Source organism: Larus michahellis, chromosome 4 (assembly GCF_964199755.1).
Source record: "Larus michahellis chromosome 4, bLarMic1.1, whole genome shotgun sequence".
In the NCBI taxonomy this organism is placed as follows: Eukaryota; Metazoa; Chordata; class Aves; order Charadriiformes; family Laridae; genus Larus; species Larus michahellis.
This window is the reverse complement of record NC_133899.1, coordinates 14,745,179-14,767,256: the sequence shown is the minus strand read 5'-3', so window position 1 is coordinate 14,767,256 and position 22,078 is coordinate 14,745,179. Positions and strand designations below refer to the sequence as shown.

Genomic DNA, 22,078 nt, shown 5'->3' with positions numbered 1-22,078 from the left:
CCCAGAACATTTACAATGTGTTTTCTCTTTGATTCCTGCTTCTTAGTTTCATCACATAAATGTAGATAATCTTCTTCTTGAAAACCAATTGTTCAAATCAGAGGTGATTTTTCTGTTGTAATAATTTAAACCTTGATTCTGGAGACACTAATGCTTGATGTCAGACCCTGATTATGTTATTGGTGAGTTGCCTCTTGGTGGAAGCTGGTAGCCTCTCTGCATATAGGGTTGTCATCAAAGCTTATTTTATGCAATAGATCTGCATTTGTTCTCTATTAAAATAACCTCGTCATGTTTGCAAACGAATTATCTGGCCTTTAAAGATTTATCTGGAGTGGCATTTTCGAAGGGGGGAAGGCGTATGTACGTATTTGAAGTCAAATTGTTCTGTCTGGTTTTGCCCCCTCCTTTATGTTTTTTCCCAAAACAAATATTCAGTACTGCCATGTCACCTTTTCATTCCTTGAAGAGGTACATTTTTTAATTTCTTCACTGTTTTAAGCTCTGATAAGAGAGCTTACTGAGAGTTTGCAGCAAATAATGGAGGCAAAATAATTATCACTAAGATACACACGATGTTATTTTGGAGGACCTCAATCTACATCTGTAAATATCTGTTTGTTTTTATTACTTTTATTTTTACTATTTACAGATTTGTTACCTCTAACTAAAAATGCCCTGTGTGACATGATCTCCTGTTGCCTCTATTCCTCCCCTTGCTACTGCACAGTGTTCAATACCACAGCAAGCTCCTGCTCATAGGATGACACCGGAGTCGCTCAAATTAGCGGTGTCTCCTCCTACTGCTGAGATTGCCCTGCTTTTGCCAATGCTACTTTTTTCACTCATAGCTTACCTCACGAAGAGAATTAAAGAATGAGTTGAGATCTTTAGAGAAAAGAAACAGCTATTTTAACTTAAGTTTTTCCTAATTTTTGTAAAAGAACTCATCACCTGTGCTACCTGCTTAACAGTTTTAAAATTAAAATTGCCATTATGAAGTGCCTCAAAAGCTGTTCCTCTTGAAATTTTTAATTATATACTGATATAATTATATGCACTGGGGGGTACTAATACGCTATTTTTATGGGAATCAATAACTTAATATAGGTGAGAAGTAAATTGGTTCTGCCCCAAACAGCATTTTGCTGAGAAAGCATGAATAGGAAAATGGGTTCTGAAAGCACTCTTTGCACTGAGTGGTCGGTCATCTTCTATTGCTTGAAACAATTTTGTTGCCTTTATTCTGAAAACAAATGGAATTTTCTGCCTGAAAATTCATGTTTGAAGGGCTAAAAGCCAGAGGAATAGTCCCACCTGCTCTGCTTATTCAGAATCATAACTATTCACCATGAATCTAATTTAAAAGTTTTCCATTTACATGATGCTTTTAAATTAATACGTATGGATTTTTTTCTATAGTAATTTTTAATAATTAAAGGGGTTTTAGCGCTTAATTATGTTGTTTATAATTGTTTATCATCTTACTGGAAGGAGTGGTTGCTTAACTTACTGTTTCATGTGATTAGCACCAAAAATTCATGACAAGTTAATTGCAAACTCATTAGCATTGCTACTTGTATCTATTTTGTAAAAGTTAAATTGCTACAGCTAGGCAGTAGATGTATTCAATTTTCTCTAGTACAGTACTAATGGCAACTTGACAAACAAATCTGAATACCTAATGAGAGAGAGTTTCTTTACCTGAATGAAAAACTTATGAACAGAAGCACAAAACATGTTAAGTTTGGTTTTCCATTTCCATGTAGTAAAGAAATAAAACTGACTGTATCTAAGTTTTTAATTTAAATTAGGTTTGTTCATATTAAGTATTGGACAACTAAAGTTGTATAAGTACAGCTAAAAAAATGTAAATAACGTCTTTAATTTTGTTTTTCAATACTTTTTTTTTTTTCCTCCTGATGGGTCAATCTTTATAGAATGACTTCTCTTGTAAATAGAGGAAAATTTGTAATATAAATAGAGGAAAGTTATCGTTTACTTGTCCTTAGGCTTTATGGCATTTAATGATATTAATACGGTTGTCACCTTGTCCTTTCAGTCAACACACTGCAAAGCAGAGATTATTAATTCAGCATGTTATTTACACATGCCAATATGTACAAGCAGGCATGTTCATATCCACACGGAACTTCTAGTTCTTCTTCTAGTTAAAGAACATGCACAGACACACCTGTTCTTCCACATAAACGAATTTTTTTTAGGCACGTTTGGAGTCTACATGTCTATGTTCTAGTTGGGTAATACCTTGTGTATTTTGATAGTGTTTAAAAATTGGGATTTTTTTTTTTTCCTTTATTAACTTAAACTTGTGAAGTAAATGTGAAATCAAGCTGTAACTTAAGAATGTTGCTCATGCCCTGATGGCTTCTGAAGATAACCGTAGATGCTGAGGCTTTTAATTCTGAAATAAAGCCCTCTGACATTAAACAGAAAGGTCAAATCAGTCATTAGTGAAATGAACGCTCCATCTATAAATAGTACCGTTTTTTATAACACTCAAAAGTGAAGGAAAATAACAAGGATAATCAGAAATGAACTTGGAACAGGTTCTATATAGTTAGGTTTTATTGCAATTCCCCAGTAGTCCTAATAAGAAAAAGCAATGTTTGTAAGTAGGGTTTGTAATACCATCTGCCTTATTTACTAAGATTGTCTGTAGTTTTCCAGTGGGGCTGAAGTCTTCTAAGCTCTTTACCTACCTCCATGATGAACTTTTTCTAACCTTCAGTTATATTTGCTTAGCCACTTTCACAAGCTGACGTCGGGGTGGAGCTGGTTTGGTGTTCGATAACTCAGGGCAACCTTTTTCTTGGTGACCTAGCAATTGTTTTTGAAACAGCCTTCCTGAAAGATAGCAAGGTCCCTCTGCTCTTGCTGTTCTTGTTAAAAGACCCATCCAAATTTAGCCAGTTTGAAACAGGTTTTACAAATATTACCTGCGGATTTGTTGTTGTTATTGATGTTTTCCTTAGTGGCTAATACTGTCTTTCTAAAACAGCCATGAGTAGCAAACAAACCACAGACAGGGATTATCGATGCCTTCCCTCGCTGCTCTGAACTGTTGCTGGTGTTTGGATGCTTAACTGAGAGCGGGGGGCAGAAGGCAGCGATGGGGCACAGGAAGTGGGAATAGAAGTTGGTAGGTGGGGAAGAAATCTAGGCTGAAGGTAGGCAATTTAGATGGGGATGATAAGCAAACACGGGATGAATTTCTGCAAGAAGAGGATGTTAATAGATGGACTTGAAGTTATTAGAGGAGGGCTGACCTAGTGGAATAAGTGAAGCGTAGTTGCATAAGACTGGGTTAAGAAGAGTCTAGGATTGTCTATGTGAAGAATAGTGCGGGATAAGGATCAGAGATGGACCTGCTGTTGAGTGTAGAGCAGTTTGGCTGGAAACTGCCTGTATGATTATTTCTGTATCTGCAGCAAAAATTGTAAGAGATATGGTGTAAGAAGCTAGGGATTGCAGGAAGAGTAGAAATGCTTTCATGTTCAAGGTGTTTGAATGCTGTCCTGCATTTTAATTCATCTTTTCTATGGAGTTCCTTTGTTGTGACCAATAACCTGTTGCCATTACATGTTGGGCTCGCAGTAGGTGATAATCTATTGGGCATATTTATTGTAAGTGTCTGGTTTCTGAGCTCCCGTGGCAAGAATGCCATGCTCTTGGTGCCCGAGATAAACATTAGTAGTTTTATAATGCTCCGTATTACACAAAAGTGATCAGAAATGGATCTAGCTCAAGATACAGGTGTGCTGTGTTCAAATTATTATTTCCGTGTTTGTAGATACATCTTGATACGAGATTGACCTAAAGGCGCTAAACTCAGTGCAGTCTAACTGTCCAAGTTTTACATAGCTTTCTGGGGAGATTTTTCATTTTTCAATGGGCCATACGTTGATACAGCATCAAAATTAGCTGATCCCATCAAATAAAGATGGATGGAACTGCTGTGGTTCTTCTGTAATGAGCTTTAGGTTACTGGAGCTTGCAATACAGTACTCGAATATGTTCTCTTTTTCAAGCAAAAACATAAATTCTAATAATCTCCATTTCCTTGTTTTGTAAGAATGAATGCTGAATTCAGTGCTTTTCATCATATGTATTTACTGTTGATAAGATGTAGTAGAGCCTGGATAGCAGCATTTTATTGCTAAGCCAATTAACTCAAAGAAATAGCCAAATCACCAACTTATCCATATCCAAATACCAACTCACTTTTTAGGGAAAGTAAAGTTGTGAGCAAAATGCTAATACAATGTAGTTTTGTGTCACAGCACATGTCAGATATCTTCTGTATTAAGTGTTTATTATATTTAGGTGCTTTTTCAATCTTGTGGATCTAAAATGCTGGGTAACCTCTTTGATTGTTTAACCTATTCCCAGGCTGTTGAACTCTGTTTATGAGTTTTCCTATTGCTTATGTTGTTTTTTATGTTAATCACTGCCTGTTAAATCAAAAATAGGAAAACATTTAAATGTGAACACACTTCACTTTGCATTTGTTTAAGAGAAACATTTTATGTCAGACAGTATGGCTTTTTTTTATTTGTAGCCCTTCGCTTAGGCTGTAAGTGTTTCATTGCAGGAAAGCTGCCTGAATCTAACATGAAGGTCTTCCCCATCCCAACTATCAAGAATTTCATTTATCTTTACTACATCATGTCACAAATTAAAAACATAAGAAATGGCTTAGTCTAGTAGTCCATCCAGCTAACCCAATATTCCTTCTCTAGCAATGGCGGTAGGAAAGTGGCCAGACTGATTTTACTTTGTTCCATTGCCTATTTCCATTGTATATCTCCAGAATCTAGAATTGACCTAGGGTTGTTAAAGGTACATCCTTGCCCATTGTTTTTAGTATCCCCTTTATGTACCTATTGTCTAGTAAAAGTATCTAGAGTATCACCTTCATATTCTGTAAATAATTAAGATTGTTGAGCTACAGATTATTTGATTTTTATAACCTCGGGTTGTAAATATCTCACGTTGTGCTGCTGTGAGGTTCATCAGCATTTGAACAGAGCATTATGATCCAGCCCTCAATACTTGATCTGTGCTTTTTAAACTTAGAGATTTGTGTGCAAATGATTTTGTTTCCTACAGCTGAAATTGCAACCAGAGCTGCCTTCCAAAGCAATGTGACTTTTCCTGAGCATATGTAATATGATAGGCATTCCTTCTAGGAAAGAGGAGTTTTCTTGGTAGAGCCAGAAGTAAAACAAAAATGTTTTAGTTTTCAAGACAATTAGTGTAATTAAATGCAAAAAGAAATTAGTTGTGTATATTTTCATTATTGTAATCCAAGTACTGAGCATACTGATCTTAATGCATTTGTTGATTCTATCTCTTCCTCTGCAGCCCTTATATATTAAAGAATTTAGTAATAATAGACACAGAAAGACATAGCAATAGTGGTGAGAGATGTCTTCCATGGACAGCGTTACTTTGGGAAGGAGATGCTTGCAGGGAGTTTTTGCTATGGCTGTATAGAAAAGGATATTTATAAATTGCACAGATTCTTAATTGTTTCCTCTCTCGTGTGCTTTTGGCTCTTAGGGACAAAATCTTAGATAATAAAACCAGATAGAATCATTGAATAAGTTCGATTGGAAGTAACCTTTGGATATCATCTGGTCTAAGACATTGTACCAGGCAGGGCTTAGTTTTTCTTATAGGTTTCTTTCCTACAAACTTGGAGAAAACGGTTGTAATTCTGAGCTATACAAATTTGTAAATAGTTCTTTGGATTGTCTAAATTACATTGCATTTTTACCCTGCTGCTGCAAAGAAATGTTTTTGTTTTGCTTGCTTTGAAATCTTTGACATTCTTGATCAAAATGGAAAATTACTTGTAAATGTTAAGCATTCAATTTTATTTCAGTGCACGAGGGTTTAATCACAAAAACATGCGTGAGCGTTTGAGACATGTAGCTTCTAAGAAGGCTTAAGGATAAAAAGGAGGACAGTTGGCAATAACATACCAGCTGACTTGGTTCAGCGGGCTCTAGAGCTAGAGGTGGTGGTGCTGTACCTGTATTAAGTTGTCCTATGGGAAATCACAGCTTGTTGCTTTTAACTTGGGAGCAGCGTGGCACTAGCTCCTCTGTACTATTTCTAGAAGATTATCTGCTATCTTTGCCTGCCTTTGCATTTTACCAGTGCAGTGTAATATTACAGTAGCCTTGGAGCTGCTTTGCTGTGTTGGTTCCATTTGTTGTATATAATGTTATATGCCTCAAGTTAGGAAAAAAGGCGAGACAGAGGAGTATGCAAAGAGGAACAAAGGGCAAAAGTAATTTCCTAACTTTCAAGAGAAGTTGTTTTGGGGTGGGAGGGAGTTCAGAGCAAAACAGGTGTGTTGCTGTAGAGGGTACTGTAGAGGTCCACATTCAGCATTGATCTCTTGCAAACCAAAGAAGTGTATGGTAGATTGACTCCTCCGAAAACATAGCTCTCTTTTCCTACTCTCAAAATGTGGAACAAGTTTTCCCCTTAAAATACTCGGTTTGTACGAGTGGCTGAACAAAGACTTTAAATCTGCACATCCACATTTTTAACATAGTAAACATTTTAGATGTTATAAATTATCATCTTTCTATTAGCTCTTTGTAGTTTGACTTGCATTTAGTAGCCTGATTTATTCCTCCTACATTGCAGATAGCTAAATGTATTCTTTGATTTGATTAAGCTGTGTGACATCCCACCCACCATGGTGCTCTCATCCCTTTTTATTCTCACAGAGTTTAATGTTTATTTTAAAGCTACTTTTGATTCTGGTCCTAACATCTGGGATTTTATATGCCTGTTGTTCCTTGTCTTCCTATATTATTTCAATTCCCTGTACAGTCATATTTCTGAATATTTCTATATACTTACTATGAAATCAGATCAAATGAGGAGGGAAAAACAACTAATATAATACACTTCAAACTAAGAATGGAAAAAAAATGGTTTTTTTCAATGCATAAAAAAATCCATTGCAAATCTCTCTCTCTTTGTTACATGCTTTTACAAAATTGGTGTTTCTGTGTAATACCCAGTAAGCATATGTACTCAGTTACACGTAATTCACTAATACTGGAATGAGTTCATAATGGCTGGGTGTCAAAAATAGGATTAGAATACTTTGCGGTTTACTTTGTTGTCGTTGTTGCCCAGTCACATTGAGTGCCTGACTTTCTGTGGCCTGTTGTAATTCTGTCTGGGATGAACAATATGGAATGTCTTTTGAGTCAAACATGGCCATTATACTCTCTGAGGAGCTGTAATTGATAGATTTACTCTGTAAAGTTCAAATGAAAACAAGATATATTACTACTTATAGATACTTCAATTCATAGTAATGCTTATATGACTTCCCATTAAGATGTTAAGGACAATCATTTCTCTCTATTCAAAAAGCTCTATTGTAAGAATACTAGAGGTGGTACTGCATTTTCCCATTGAAGGAAAGATAATTTTTTTTTTTTTAACTGAGAAGCTGACATAGCATGCTGCATTAGTATAGGGCTTAAAATTAAGAATAACTGTTAAATGAAATTCCATCGCATGTTAAATTAGCCAAGAAATGGTGCTGGTTTATTTTTGCTGGTTTTATTTTTAATAACTTTGTTTTAACCTTAAATGATTTAGAGCTAAGGGCTTTGTAACACCACCAGCATAGTTCATATCTGCCTTTTGTATTTGGTTTTTCCACTCTAGAAGCATAACTGTGTTGCATAAAAACTTTGTGCATTTATTTAACGTAGTAATAACAAACTGTTCAGAGCTGAATTTCTAGCATGGGGTGAATTGTCTTGTGTTGGCAGCTATGCCATTTTGTCTAATTCTGGGATAGAGTCACAAAACCTGTGTAAACATAGCATTACCAGTGGGACTGATGAGTTCCTGCTCCCTAAGATCTCCCCTTGCATAGAGGACTGGGCAGGGGATTGATTTAGCAATGGAAGGTGAAGCGTCAGCTCTGCAAGGCCTGAAACAGTCAGAGATGTGGGGGGAAAACAGTTCGGGTGCCAACCAAAATGTCTGCAGAAGGTTAGGCAACCTGTCCTATTTGCTAATCAAATGCTACTCATTTGCGCTGTATTTAAACGTAACACTTAGAGACTATTGTGGCATTATCTGTATGTGACATAGACCATAACTAGTTTAACTAGTTACAAATTGCAGGAGTAATTACAGCATGGATATACTACAAGCCTATTTGAAATACTTATTTGAACCTCAAAGACTCTTTCCAAAGATGTAGTGGCATTTTGGCCTGTAGGAAGGAGAGTTAAGACTTCTGTTGTTCCGTGTTTCTCTTTTCTTCCCTGTGAATGTATTAGATTTTTAAATATTTTTTACTGGTTTATATCTGATAGTAATCAACAATATTGCACAAACTTCCTTCTACATGCAAAGTTAAAATTTGAAAGTTTATCTGTTTTCTAAGTTCCATCTATATCTTCAGATTATTTCCATTACTTCCGTCTCTTGCCTTCAAGAAATACTTAAGCATCAGTATAATTCATTCCAATGAAGCACACTATCATCCTTTTCCTGTGTGTGCTCTAAAGGAAATAGCTATTTCAGGTACTCAGGAGAATAAAATCATATGGTACAACTTTCAAGCTGGGGGGGGTGGAATATGTAAGCAAAACGTTTGTTGGGTTTTTTGTGTGTATGTGTGGAGCTTTTTGTTGTTTGGGGGGCGGGTGGGTTGGTTGGTGTTGGGGTTTATGGTTTGTTGAGTTTGTGGGTTTGTTGTTATTGTTTTCCCTGGAAGAGAATACCCCTTATTGAGCCATTTGAAATCCCCTGTACAGCAGTCCACCTGCTTACTCAGTAAACCACCTCAGGGTAAAGCGTTAATATTTTTTTTTTTTTATTTGAAAATCACTTTTTTTCTGCTTACAAAGTAACCATTGTGTTCTAACTCAAATAGTGACATTTAAAATAGCAGGGGAGAAAGAGGACAATGAAAAAAAAAACCAAAGTGCTTAAATCTAAAAGAGTAGTTTTGTTAAAATATGGGCTTCTTAACATTGGACTTCATAATTATTATTTTTTTTTTCCTTAAACAACCCTCCCCCTTTTTTTAACCTCCTTTACAAAGCTTTTTCTTCCCATTTTTCTAATTTGGCAAATTTGGCTTTCCTAAATAGCAATGAACAAGCTCCTCTTTCAGTAGGCATTGATAAATTCTCTGAAGCGCTCTTGCGCTGTTTTGATGTTTAAGAGATTTTTAGTGTAAAGGAAGCCTAAAATATTTTTCCATCCCCTTTTCTCCTCCTGTCAACAGTATATCTGTTGCTTAATTTAACATATCCCAAATAAAAGGATGGTTGGTAGGTTTTTATTTTTAATTTTGATTTACTAAAAATATAACTGTGTATACTTCTTTCTAGCTTCGAGGTCTGTCTCTAGCTTTACTATTAAGAAACTTTCTTCAGGATGCATATATAGCATCCAGCATTTATTAGCTCATGTGAGGCTAACTTAATTTCCGTAGACGTATACAAATGTAGAAGTTGAGTGCAGAAGGTATATTTATTTATACAGAAGAGTACGAGGGATGAAAATAGTTTGGGGGGGGGTTGTTTTTTAATCTTTCTTGCTTCATATTTATACGTTTAAATATCACTGGAATATAATATATGTATAACTTATAAAATATAGGTAACAGATTTTTAAAAAAGGTATATAATATCTGTGTTGAGTGATCAAATATCTTTGTGCATATTCTACTGCTAAATATTTTATTTCTCTTTGCAGATTTGTTCCTTACTACATCACCAGATTCACAGGACATTCAGTTTGAGACATGGGTAAATAAGGTAAGAGAGAAAACCCAAATAACCATTCTGTTACAACACAGACAAGTTTAAAAAAAAAAAAAAAAGGTAATCTGATAGTCCTTGTTTCAGGAATGAGTGGAAGCGATGCTAAGGGGCACTAACTGCAGTATTGCATTCAGACTGCAGGATATCACTGGAGGAGATCTCTTCCTCAGCATAAGTTCCTCTGCAAATTTTTTGACGTGGCTACTGAGTAAATGAATCAGCCGGCCTTTCATACACCTTAGCAGGACTCCTTTGTCATCAGCTGCTCTAGGAGGTTACTGACGCCGAGTTTGGTGATTTATGAAGAAAAGGCTGATCAGATTTTTTTTTTTTATCCTGGCTGTCTCAAAGATTTGATTTCTTTAAGTAAGCTTTCTTAGAACTTCAGTTCTTGGGTAAGATTTTTGTGGAACAGAGGTTCAAAATCTCCCTTGTGACCATTATGGTATGTACCCAAGTTACAGTTAAGAAAATCCTGAGTCCTGTGTTAACCAAATGTCACAAATGCATTTCAAGGTTGGGGAGAAATAGGTCAATGGATTGATTTTATGTATTTATTTGTTTATTGAGATTTTGCTTTTGTATTACTTAACCTGAGCAGAGTCAGAGAAGAATCTCATTGTTAATAACAATTAATGAAATTAATTGATTTGAAACTAAGTGTATCCTTGATACTAAATCTGTTATCCAAAGGGACTATAGTTAAGAATCTTAGCATGTGTATGTTAAAAGTTTACTTTTCTGTTATAATACAAAGTGCTTAATGTGCTTCTTATTAGCTAAGTAATGAATTTTTGAGGCTTTATTTACCTGAAAAATTATCCATCGTGTCATAGTGAGTCACTGTAGAACGGGGATTATAGTCTTGTCTGTGACAATGTGGCCATCTTCAACCAGCTGCTGAACTGAAAATTTAAAAAATAAAATAAAATTAATAGCTGCCAGATATTCTTCAAATACTATTGTTTAGGTAAAAGTAATGAAATCTCTAAATCTGTACTAGACACTTTTTTTCCAAGCAGCGGGTCATGAATTCTATATTTCTAGCTTTTAAATAGACTTAAAACTTAACAGTTTTTGAATTTAATTCTTGAGGGATTGAGCGTAAGGATTACAAAAGGCATTTGACCTGTCTCCTGTAGGCGTGGGGTTTTTAGAATTTTCTTACAGATTTTTGATTTTCCAAACTCATGTATTCTGAATATTATCCGATGTTGTATAGTTTGTACGTGTAGACTTGCTTATCTTTAGAAAGAAAGAATTCTATTCCTTGGACTCAATCAACCCAGTAAAATATGTCACACACATAAAATAGATGTACATATATTTTATATTCATCTTAAAATACATTAATTCATCCATTAAAGCTGTTAAATTGCTCTACAAACCTAGGCAAAGTAATTCACTGATGAATCCTAAAATGCTTTTAAAATATTTGCCTATATGATAATGTTTTTCTGGCCAACTGAGCACAGGGCCTTGTTGTCTTTTCTGGATGGAGGTGATTTGCATCACTTAGTTGTTGGGTTTTTTTTCCTCATCTGAGTCATAAATTATATGTCAAGGTAAAGATATACGGTCAAACATCCATGTACTGTCTCCAGAGCTGCACCTTCAACAGCACTGAAGTCTACAAACTGAATATAACATGAGTAAGCAATGTGGGTAATTAGAGATAATCCAACAAAACGGTATCATTTTTCTCTATGGCTTTATGTATACGTGTGTGCCTAGCACTTTGAGCTGATTGCAATGACTTGAAAAGTGGGCCTTAGATCATCTCACTTGGTGAAAAAAACCTTCACTTTTTAAATGGTTTTGTTCCAGTTGTGTTCCAGGTGTATGATAAACAAGGATCCAGCACTCTTCTTTTGTCTTTCTGATGAAACACTGGAATATTGTTTTCTGCAGGCCTATGTTTTAAAAATAGGCGATTAAAACAAGACCTAAACCAGACTTAATGTAAAATCAAGTTATTTCCTAATTAGACGGGAAATCAGAAGCTATTTTTAACAGGTGTGCAGGTGTGTTTTTATATATTACATATATCTATAAAATCACATGTCAATATGCAAAAATGCACATTAGTATTCATAATCACTTAATTATGATTTAGATTATGCTGCTGAAATAACCCAATCTCATCCTCATAAAACAGCAAAATATATGGACAATTGTATCTGAGTATCACTATTACTGGATTTCCATAAGTTTCCATGAAGGATTAGAAATGCAAAAACTCAGTCCTAATTTTCAGAGTGCCTTTTTTCCCATAGCTGAGATGTCTCTTTATTATCTACTAAAGCGCTTTTTTATTGGTGTATATTTTCTCTGGATCAAAAGTCAAATTTTATCACTGTTGCAGTTCATTTTTTCCATCATCTTTGTCCTGTTTGATAGGATGGGAACTTCTCTAAAGTTGGAAAAAGTAAGAAAATGCCAAACGGTGTGAAAGTTGTTGGACAGTCCGTGTTTGCAGATTTTGGTGAGTTTTATTCTTCTGAAGTATCCTGAGTGTTTCTTTCTTTTTCATGTTTTGGTTAGCTACTCTAAATCAAAAAACAAATAAAGATGTTTAGCTCTAAAAGTTTGGGGTGGAGTTTTTATACTTTTTTTTTCTTTAAGGCATTATATCTATTTGAGTGTAAATCTTGAAATATCTGGGGATAATTATAATTAAATTAAACTAAATTCAACTTTGGCTATCCCAGTGCATTCTCATCACATAGATCTACTTTTGACTGGACGCTTAAGGACATGTAAGCACGTGTACTGTTGTGTTGAGCCATGGTACAACGCCAGACCTGCTTTTATCGGTCATGTATTTTGTTTGTCATGATTTTGGATTTTTCCATAATCTCGTTCAGAAGATACTATTTGAGTAAATGTTCATAAATTCTTCACCTGTACAAACTAATAAAGGCACAATGTAAATGAATTAAAATGACTTGTGTAAAGATTGATGAAACATGGTAAAATCTTAATGGTTGTAATTGAAAATTCTGAAAGGCTTTTGGACAGAAGAAAAACTTAATTTATATGTAAATCTATTTTTGCAAGGGTTAGTGAAAGCCTATATTTTTCTATTAGAATGTACTTTTTCAGTCAATTGTGTCTTATCAATATGCATGTCATGTTACAAACAGGAAATGTTGGTTTGTAGTCCAAAAAATACCTTTTTTCTGTGCAGTAAAATAAGAATTTTGCAACCCAAGGGAGAGTGCTACAGGCCTCATTCTGCTGACACTACTGAATGTAAATAACTTCTTAAAGAACTGATTTACTATATTTATACAACACACTTGTTAATTGTGAGACTGAGCTGGTCTTAAAACATTGCCAAATGGTAGCCTTGCTGCATTAAAATCCGTTTTAAAGAAAATGACAATTTTTTTAAATTAAAAGTTGAGCTGCATATTAGACCCAGAGTCCAACTCTCTTGTACTTTGCTGCCACTTAAAAGTATTCTTAAGAGTTGTAGCAAAGCTGTTTACTGATGCGTAACTAGAGGACACCTCTACTGGATAGTTAATTATCCTTCCATCCTTATCTAGCAACTATAGATGGGTTTACAGATCTATAGTAAATGAAATAAGGTAGAAGCTGAACAATGCTCTAGGTTCTTCTGTGAAATGTTTTCTAAAAAACACGTTTTCTAAAAAACACGTTTAGAAACACGTTTTCTAAAATCTTTGTAAGTAAAAACTTTTACTGTTTATCTACAAATATAAACACTTGTATATATAGTATCTGAAGGAAAAAATAGAATACTAAGTTTTTTGAAGTTTAAAAAAAAAGTTATGTGTGTCTGGGTTTTTGTAACTATTTTCTAAGCTGATGTTCTGAATAATGTGCCTTAATAAGTACTAAGTAGAAATCAGATTTATTTTTTTTTAACGATGGCAATGTGCAAAGCAATATTGATGTGGGATTATTTTGTCTGTATGTTAGGTAGCTAATGAGCCCAAATGATATATCATAATTCTAGAAAATCATCATAATTAATGGGATTTTAATAACCCTGGGATGTCTTTCAGAGCATAGTGGAACTGTTAAAATGTTTAAGTTAAAGTTTTGAAAACGTGAACGAATGGAATGTGCAGTGAGGTAGCAGTGCAATGCACTGTGGGTTTGGTACAACCAAGGCTATGAAAGACAATGGCCGGGATGAGCTACTGCAGCCGCAGGGGGCTCCAGTTGGGAAGTTCCGTCACCAGTTGTTTGATATTCTGCTCTGCTAATTATCACCAACTTCATAGGCTACGCACTGGTGGAGCAATCTTTCTAGTAGGAATTAATATAACGGCAGAAAATGCGTGGGGAGACTTATGAAATGGATACAAAGAAATGTGGCGGGACAGCATATATGACAAAGCAGATAGAGAGGCACGGAATCATCAGTGTCATCTATGGGAGGAGATGTTAGCTTTTCAGAAGCTGACTTTTTGGAACCGGTTATTCTGAAAGATCTCAGCCATGTAATCTCTAAGAGAGAACACCCACAGAAATCTTGCGGTCTGAGGATCTTGCTTCCTCTTCCTGAACAGCTGCATACACACTGTCATCTTTATCTTCAGTCCAGATCACTCAAGTTCATCCAGGGTGAAGGATGGGAAATGGCATAATGGTCTTTCTGCCTGTTAATTTCCTAAGCGAGCGAAAGGAGTGCTATAAATGTATGAGTGCATTTTGATAGAGGAACAAAGTTTATTCTGACAACTATGGAAATACTTATAACTATGATTTCAAGATTACTATTTGAGTATTACTACAACTTTAATCTTTTTCTGTTGTAACAGTGGGTAGGAAATTGAGTAGTGGATCAATTTTTTTTTCTTCATATTCCCAGAATTAATTTAAAATAATCAAGACAACAAATAGTTATTTTCTCATTGAACAAAGTTTTAGAGAATATTGACGTGAATACGGTACTAAACCAATGTGTATGACTAAGAAGGGACATAATTCTAAATTCCATGTTCTTTATGAAATGCGGTCTGAAGGACGCTGAATAATACCAGACCACCATCAAATTCCTACCTAGAGCTAAATAGTTCTGTGTAAGTGTGGCCATACAGAAACTGGTAGGAGGAAAAAAAAAACTTTTATTGAGAAGGAGGATCTTTGAGTTCTGCTTGTATTCATTTTCATTACAGTATTTTTTTTTTGTTCTGCACCAGTCTAACAATAGAGGGAAAATCTCACATTAGTAGAATAACACTGTATCAGAGTAACTACATTTGCTCACTGTGCTACATCAGCGTATGTTTAGATACCTTCAAAAGGTAGGCATTTATTGTACAGATTCTGCTTGTACTAAGCTGAAGTTAAAGAACATGCCTTACTAGAAACAGTTTGTCAGACTTGAACATCTCCTTTTTTTCAGTTTTCCCTGTTTCAAAAATGATGAAATAATGATTGTCGTAAGTCAAAGGAAGTTAAGGTATGATGGTTTGCAGTTTGAAATAGTAATTTGGCTATCAGTAGTGGGACCTGAAAGAAGTTTCATTGCACAACAAATCAAAATAGTACAATGAAAATATAAAATTAGATCCATTAGAAGTTTGCAGCTTTTGTCAAACTGCGTGATGCACTAAGCAGAACATACCATAGCACGCTCACTCTGCTCTCTGCGTGCTGCATCTTTACTGTTGGCACAGGCATACAGCTGCTGTGACTAGAGATACAGCTGCTGTGACTAGACACACGTTCCATATACAGTCGCAAGCCTGTTCCATTCTTAGTTCTGTGTTGCCTGCCTCTCTTCTATTGCCTTTTTTGACGTTTTCTGTACCTCATAGCTGATATACCAGCCTTGCCATTCACTAAAGGTCTCAAAGGATTCCATATTTCTCTGTCTTTCACTCGCTTAACTTTGTGCACATTAGTGACTCTGGCATGATGTCAGGGCCAGACATGAGCTTGGGAGTGTGTCACTTGTGCTGCCGCCTGCTTGTTTACTTCCACCTTTCTATTTGTACACTCTTGCACTTCTGCTGTCCAAGATTCTGATTCACCTACGTCTTAGCAAAACATGTTTTGTTTCAAAAGGTGACTTTGTTTAACATTATTTCCTGTTTCCAAAAGTTTTATTTAAATACCCTTTCCAGCCATAAGTAGTTAACTGTTTGAAAAAACAAAAAAAGGGTGAGCTTTGAATAAGATCCTGACTTAGAACCTCCAAAGGCAACTAATTTTGGGTAAGGTTTCCTTTCTTAAACGAAGCAGGTTGTTGAACAGCTATCAAGTAGAAAGTATTTAGATAAGTGGAGCTGGAAAAAATGAACAATTAGGTGACTCATGAGAAACCGTCACAGGTGTTTGAGTAATGTTAGCACCAAGTCTTCCTGAAGTACTCAAATAATAAAGATATATTTTTTCATTAAAAAGATATGCAAATGTATGTTTGTACATACTATATATGTATTTGTAAGGCCTATTGTATTTCTGTATATACACATGTGTCTGTATATTCTAATGGAAAAATATGCAAAAGCAGGTGTACATATATCAATATATTTGTGGTAATGTAGTTGACCTTAGACTTTATGTCTAAATTGGAACCTTAAAAACAAGTAACACTCCCCTCTGTTACATGATAGCAATAATTTGTACATTAACCTGACCAAAGGACAGTGAACAATTGACAAATTTGTGTTGCCCTTTTAAAAATGAATCAGAAATGCTTTGTGGCATATTTATTATAAATGGCATTTCAATTGATTAAGGTGAGCAGAGCTGGGCACTACAGAATTCTGCACTTATTTGGCTGACACATTGCTCCAAACAAGTAAGAGCTCTTCATTATTACTTTTTCTATTCTTCTCATGTCACTATGGTAATTGCAGTGCAGTGGTTGCTATAGCAAAAATGATTAATCCTCCGTTGTTGTTATCTGTATGCCAGCAGAGCCTTTTTATAAGGTCTGACTGTACTGTCTTTGGAGGAAATCATAGATGTTCGCTAGAATTCTGGTGAATAACAGCAGTTTTAAAGAGTTTTAATAATTGTCACTTAAAATAGTGGAAAATTTTGTATTTGTTAAAGAAATTTAAGGATTTCAGTGGACATTCTGAAAATGATTTTTTTTTTTTTTTTTTAGTAACAAGATGAATGTGAACTATATTTTGGACACACAAACCTGCTATTTTCTTGCTACACTGAAGATTAATGAAATATATCTTTAAAGTAGTGACCCAGAAGCAATTAGCATAGAATATTCTGCTGTTTATACAGCCCATTAATTCATTTTTATTGGAAATGAATGTTATAACTGCTATTCAACTATGATTGGTTCAGTTGGTTTAATGGAGATTGATAAAGCATCCTTTGTGATATCTGATCTAAGAATGTAAAGTTTGATGAATCACTGATTTTGTTTAGTTTAGGCAAAGAAATTTATTACTGCCTGTACGTAAAGAGAATAAGAAATAGCTTTTCGAAATCAAGCAAATCATACTGTTGATTGTATCCTCATCTGTAAATACAACACAACTCTCACGTTCTGCAGGCAGCATTTAGGCAGCTCCACCTCAGCTTGTTATCTTCTATTCACCATTTGTTTTCTTAGATGCTGCTGAGTCTTTATCTGTGTGATCTTCCCTAATTTGTGAAGTCTGTGTTTGCTCCAGCTATGCAAACCTGCTTACTTTTTGAGAAAGCATGGATTGGCATTGTTAAAGTTCTATCCAAGTCTTTTAGGAACCTGAACTCAAGTTTTTCTCCTGTTTAAAATCCAGTTATCCAGCTAATAATCCTGAGTCAATCTTCTCCGTTCTTCACCCTACCAACTAGTTGAACTGTTCCATGTATGTTAACTACTTGTATGACATATAGTAGAAATTATCATTTTTCTCGTGGGAAATGATAGCTCACTATTGCCAGTAATTAACCGGATAACAGAGAGCCTAACCTTTGGGTTGGTTTGGGGTTTTTTTAAGCCATTCATTGCACTGTAAAATGCATTTAGGTGACAATTTTTTGTTTAAAGTCGACTTTGATTAATCTGCAGCTGATGATATCATTCCTTAAATGTACTGCTTTTCTGCCTGCACTTGCACTTCAATTTTGGAGCTTTTAATTTTGTGTGTGAACTTTGTTTTAGCATCTGAATTTCTTTAGTTTTTTCCTTCTCTTCAGAATGTTGCATCCTCAGATGTAGAAGCTATGTCAAAGGAAAATTTTAGTGATGCGTGTCAGTAAATAACCCCTTTATAAAGCACTTGTCTTTGGAGCACTGTATGTTCCGAGTTACTTCAGATAAGGAAGAAGTTGTTTTGGTAACAGATGCACTTCAGTTCATCTGAAACAGAGGTGCATAAAGACATACCAAGTTAATTGCCACTTATGTATTTGAGTCCATGAAAGCATATTTAGAGGCTAAACCTGTCTTATTTGTTAACTGGTAACCATCAGTGCTGCTCAGTGATACCTTTTCATTTTAATATTAGCCCTACTTTGACAGTTCTTTCTACAAAAAGATCCTGTAGCTTGATTTTTAAGGCCATAGCCATGTGTTACTCCTTTGCAGTTCCTTTAAGTTTAAAAAACAAACAAACAAAAAAACCCAACACCATGAAACCCAAAACCCAAAAAGAAACAACCGAACAAAAAAACCTCCAACCAACCAAACAACCAAAAAAGTGTAAATTCATGTTGGGTATAAGTAGATCACATTGCACTACAGACTGCACCCCATCTGACTGCCTTAGTAATTTCAACATTTGTTTTTGCAGTCACAGTGTGGATCTGAGAATAGGACAGACATTAAGTTAAAGCACTTGTGTAAAGTCCATCTAGGAAACTTGAATGCAGTGGCCTCAAATTCTTTGTTCAAATTCATCTTTGACCCCTTTGGGAGATTATTTTTCTGTGCATCTCATCCTTACTGTTCTTCCCTATCACGTAGTCATTTAGTAAGCAGTCTTCTATACTATCATTTCATATTGTTCCTTTTGCTGTTTAAAATGCTGCGCTTCCTGATCCTTAAGGCATCTGTCCTGATCTGACACCCACACAAGTCCCACATTTCTGAACTGTTTCCCATCCCCTTGCCACTAAATAGTAGCCAGGTACAATTGTACCAATAGTATTCTCAAAAATCCAAGAGATTTTTTTTTCTAGTACAGTTCTTGTTTTCCCTGAATTTGCACAGGGTAAATAATAAATAATATAATATAGCGGAGATTGTCTAATTTTGCAAGAGCATTGTGGCACATGTGCACATCCTGTTACCTGACAGAGTGCTGTGTGATGGGCTGAGAGTGGCTGAAGCTGTAGCCTGAGATGATGTGTGTCACTAGTACTTTTAAGTAACTTTATACGCATTCTTGACTGCCTCCAAACCATAAACACTAATTCTGTTATTTCTTTCTCTTCAAGTCTTTATTATGACTTACAGTGAGGTATTTTTGTCCACTTAGTTTTAAATGTTGTTCCAAAGCAGTGTCTGTTTGGGGAGGGGAGGAATAGATGGACGAACAAACAAGGAACTGTTTCCCATGTTTTGCCAAGTTCTTCCACATGTTGCTGACAAATGCTAACATCTCCTGGGAAAAAAAAATACTGATATTGCATCATATTAATTTTTGTCCATGGGGCTTGTACATTAAGAATTACTTTGCTTTCTTTCCAATAATAAAATTAGAGGAGTGGTGCGCACACCACTCGCTTATTTATTCTTTGTTGAACAACTTAATCTCCTCAGGATTTAATTTTTCTTTGATGATGTTCATGGTTAATAGGACAAGAATTCTCAACCCAAAATTTAGTTGTACAGGTGGCTTGCTTTAATTAGTGTTATCCCCTTCATTTGTTAGCATGTGAACATTTGATGCCATATGATGCCAAGGTGTGCAGTCAGGCTTTGTAGTTTCTCTTTTAACAATCGGAGATAGTTGGAACCAGTAGTTTTCAGCATAAGCTACAACAGGAATTTCAGTGCTACTTCTTGTTTAGTGTGCAGGGGGGTGTCTCATTTTGTATTTAATCTAATTTCTTTTTCCTGTTTGGATTCCAGTTAGTACGTTCGATATAGTCTTTCCATTTCGGATACAAGAGCATGCTGTTGGACCTCATGCAGTTTGCTGGCACGCCGTGTTTAAATGCTTTTCTCACAGTGGAGGTGTGAATACGGATTCTTTGGAAGGACACAGACAGACTTAGTCAGAATTGATTTAGTGTGAAGGGGAGTGTTTTAAGGCTTTCTTTAATGTCCACAGAACTTTGAATCATCTGTAAAAGCTCTTTGCATCTGTTTTTTGAAGTTGTGATTCATGTTTTCTAAAAGCAGCTGACACTGATTCTTTTAATAATGCGTTGTTGTCTTAGTAATTTATGATAATTGTCTCTGTCACGACCATCTTGTTGAACATAAAGGCAGAGAGTGACAAAAGAATTCTAATCACTTTATTACCTCAGAAGATAAATTTAAGATAATCAGCTTTCAAATAAACCTTTATTTTGTTTGAATATCCAACTCAATTGTATTGGTTGTAGTCATTTTGCCTGCCCCAGAAAGGGTATTGTTTTGAGCACTACCATAACAGGGCTTTTTCCTCCTTATTTTCTTACTATTCTTTAGAACTTAAAATGAAGGGCTCACGACAAAGGAGAATGAGAACTGTGCAAAGCCATGAGGGAGCTGTGTGGGTGCAAGCTGTATGTATGGTGAAATAAAAAGCATATAAAGCTTCATTAGGATGTATTGTATTAAATAAGAGATGCCTTATACTTATTTGGACTTTAAATCAACAGCAGTGAAAAACTTCTTGGTTTTTATTGTACTATATTGAGGTCACTTTTTTTCTCACCTTTTTGAAGGAGAACTGCACTGACAAAGTCTGTAATAATACAGGGACCACGGCTAGTTTAGAATGTCTCTCTCAAGAGAGAACAGTAGGTTCTCAAGGCGTTGGGACTTTGTGGTATATGAAGTGTCTTGCTTTTATGTAGCATCAGGTTGAGAATTATGAAAGCTAGGCTGTTCTCACTGTCTTAGCCTGCATAGTTACCTTATTTTTATTTGCCAGAAAACAATTTCTTTTTATGTAACACAACTGTAATAAGTTATAATAATCAGTCTGTCATCTCAGCAACAAAAAAGGTGGATTCCATTTTTGTTTTTAAAGGAGCAGAAGTAAGATTACACTGAGCAGAACTACACAGCTGTTTAAAGTAGAAAGATTTGGATCATACGCCCACCAAAAGCTGTTTTGCTTGTCATAACTACAACTTCATCTTGCCGTATTACAAACCAGTTTGGAATTGAGTGGCCATGATACTTGTAATTTCCCCAGGTTCAGTTTTTCTTTCAAAGCCCATGTTGGAAATTACATTGTATAAGCATGTGCAATGAATCTAATAACCCCTGAACTTGATTGCAAAATACCACTTTTCTTATACCTTTTTCTATGTTTTTTAAGGATTTTGAAGATTTGGATTGAGTATTTTTTGCCTATGTTTACTAATGTTAAGTAACTATCTGCATGTTTGCTTTAAAAGGATATCTGTGACACATCCTGTTTTGGGAAGAAGTTTACTATTTGTAACTTCTTTTTCTTAAAGTGTGAAAGAACTTCACTAGTAGTCTTAAAAAAATACCAATTTATTAGTGGAGGGTTACATTCTGTCTTCTCTATTGTAGGGCCTGCTGCCTATTTGCCTGTTCAGCCTAGTTACTTTATATGTATTTCTCTAATTATGGATAGAAGTAGGTAATAAATTAGTTATTGGACAGAATTGACCAAGTTCCTCCACCCCCCCTTCACAAAAGGTCTATGCCAATGTGAGATGATAATCCAGTTGGTTCCGATTGGAAGGGCTAAAATCTAATAGACCTGCTACAGCAATTTCTTAACTGTCAGAGCTGAAACTCCACAAACTCTAGTGTCATCGTTACGAATTATGAGACAGCAGAACATGTACATGTTGATGTGCAAGTCAGTGAGATGCTGGGACCTCAGGGTCAAGGAATCTCTCAGAGTAACCACTGAGACACCATTTGCTATTTGTGCATTTGTTTTAAAACATGTGGTTACGCTAGTACGATAGCATTGCATTTTTAGCATTTTTAACACTTTTTAATAACATTATGTTCTTAATCTGATTTAGAAGGTTTTTTCTGCTTTCTCCCACTCAAATTTACTTTTAGAATAGATTGAAAAGCTTTGAGCTATGTTTTTTGCAAGTGTGAACATTCAAAATCAATGTTAAAGCTTCAGCTG

General features: G+C 35.4%; 1 protein-coding gene across 1 annotated transcript in view; it reads left to right on the top strand.

The window, feature by feature from the left end:
- Nucleotides 1-22,078, top strand: part of ITFG1 (integrin alpha FG-GAP repeat containing 1) — an 86,175-nt gene that overhangs the window by 16,832 nt on the left and 47,265 nt on the right. The window contains exons 7-8 of the mRNA XM_074583068.1: nucleotides 9,787-9,848; nucleotides 12,255-12,339. Of these exons, the coding sequence (XP_074439169.1) occupies nucleotides 9,787-9,848; nucleotides 12,255-12,339 (147 nt within the window). The remainder of the gene's footprint in view (nucleotides 1-9,786; nucleotides 9,849-12,254; nucleotides 12,340-22,078) is intronic.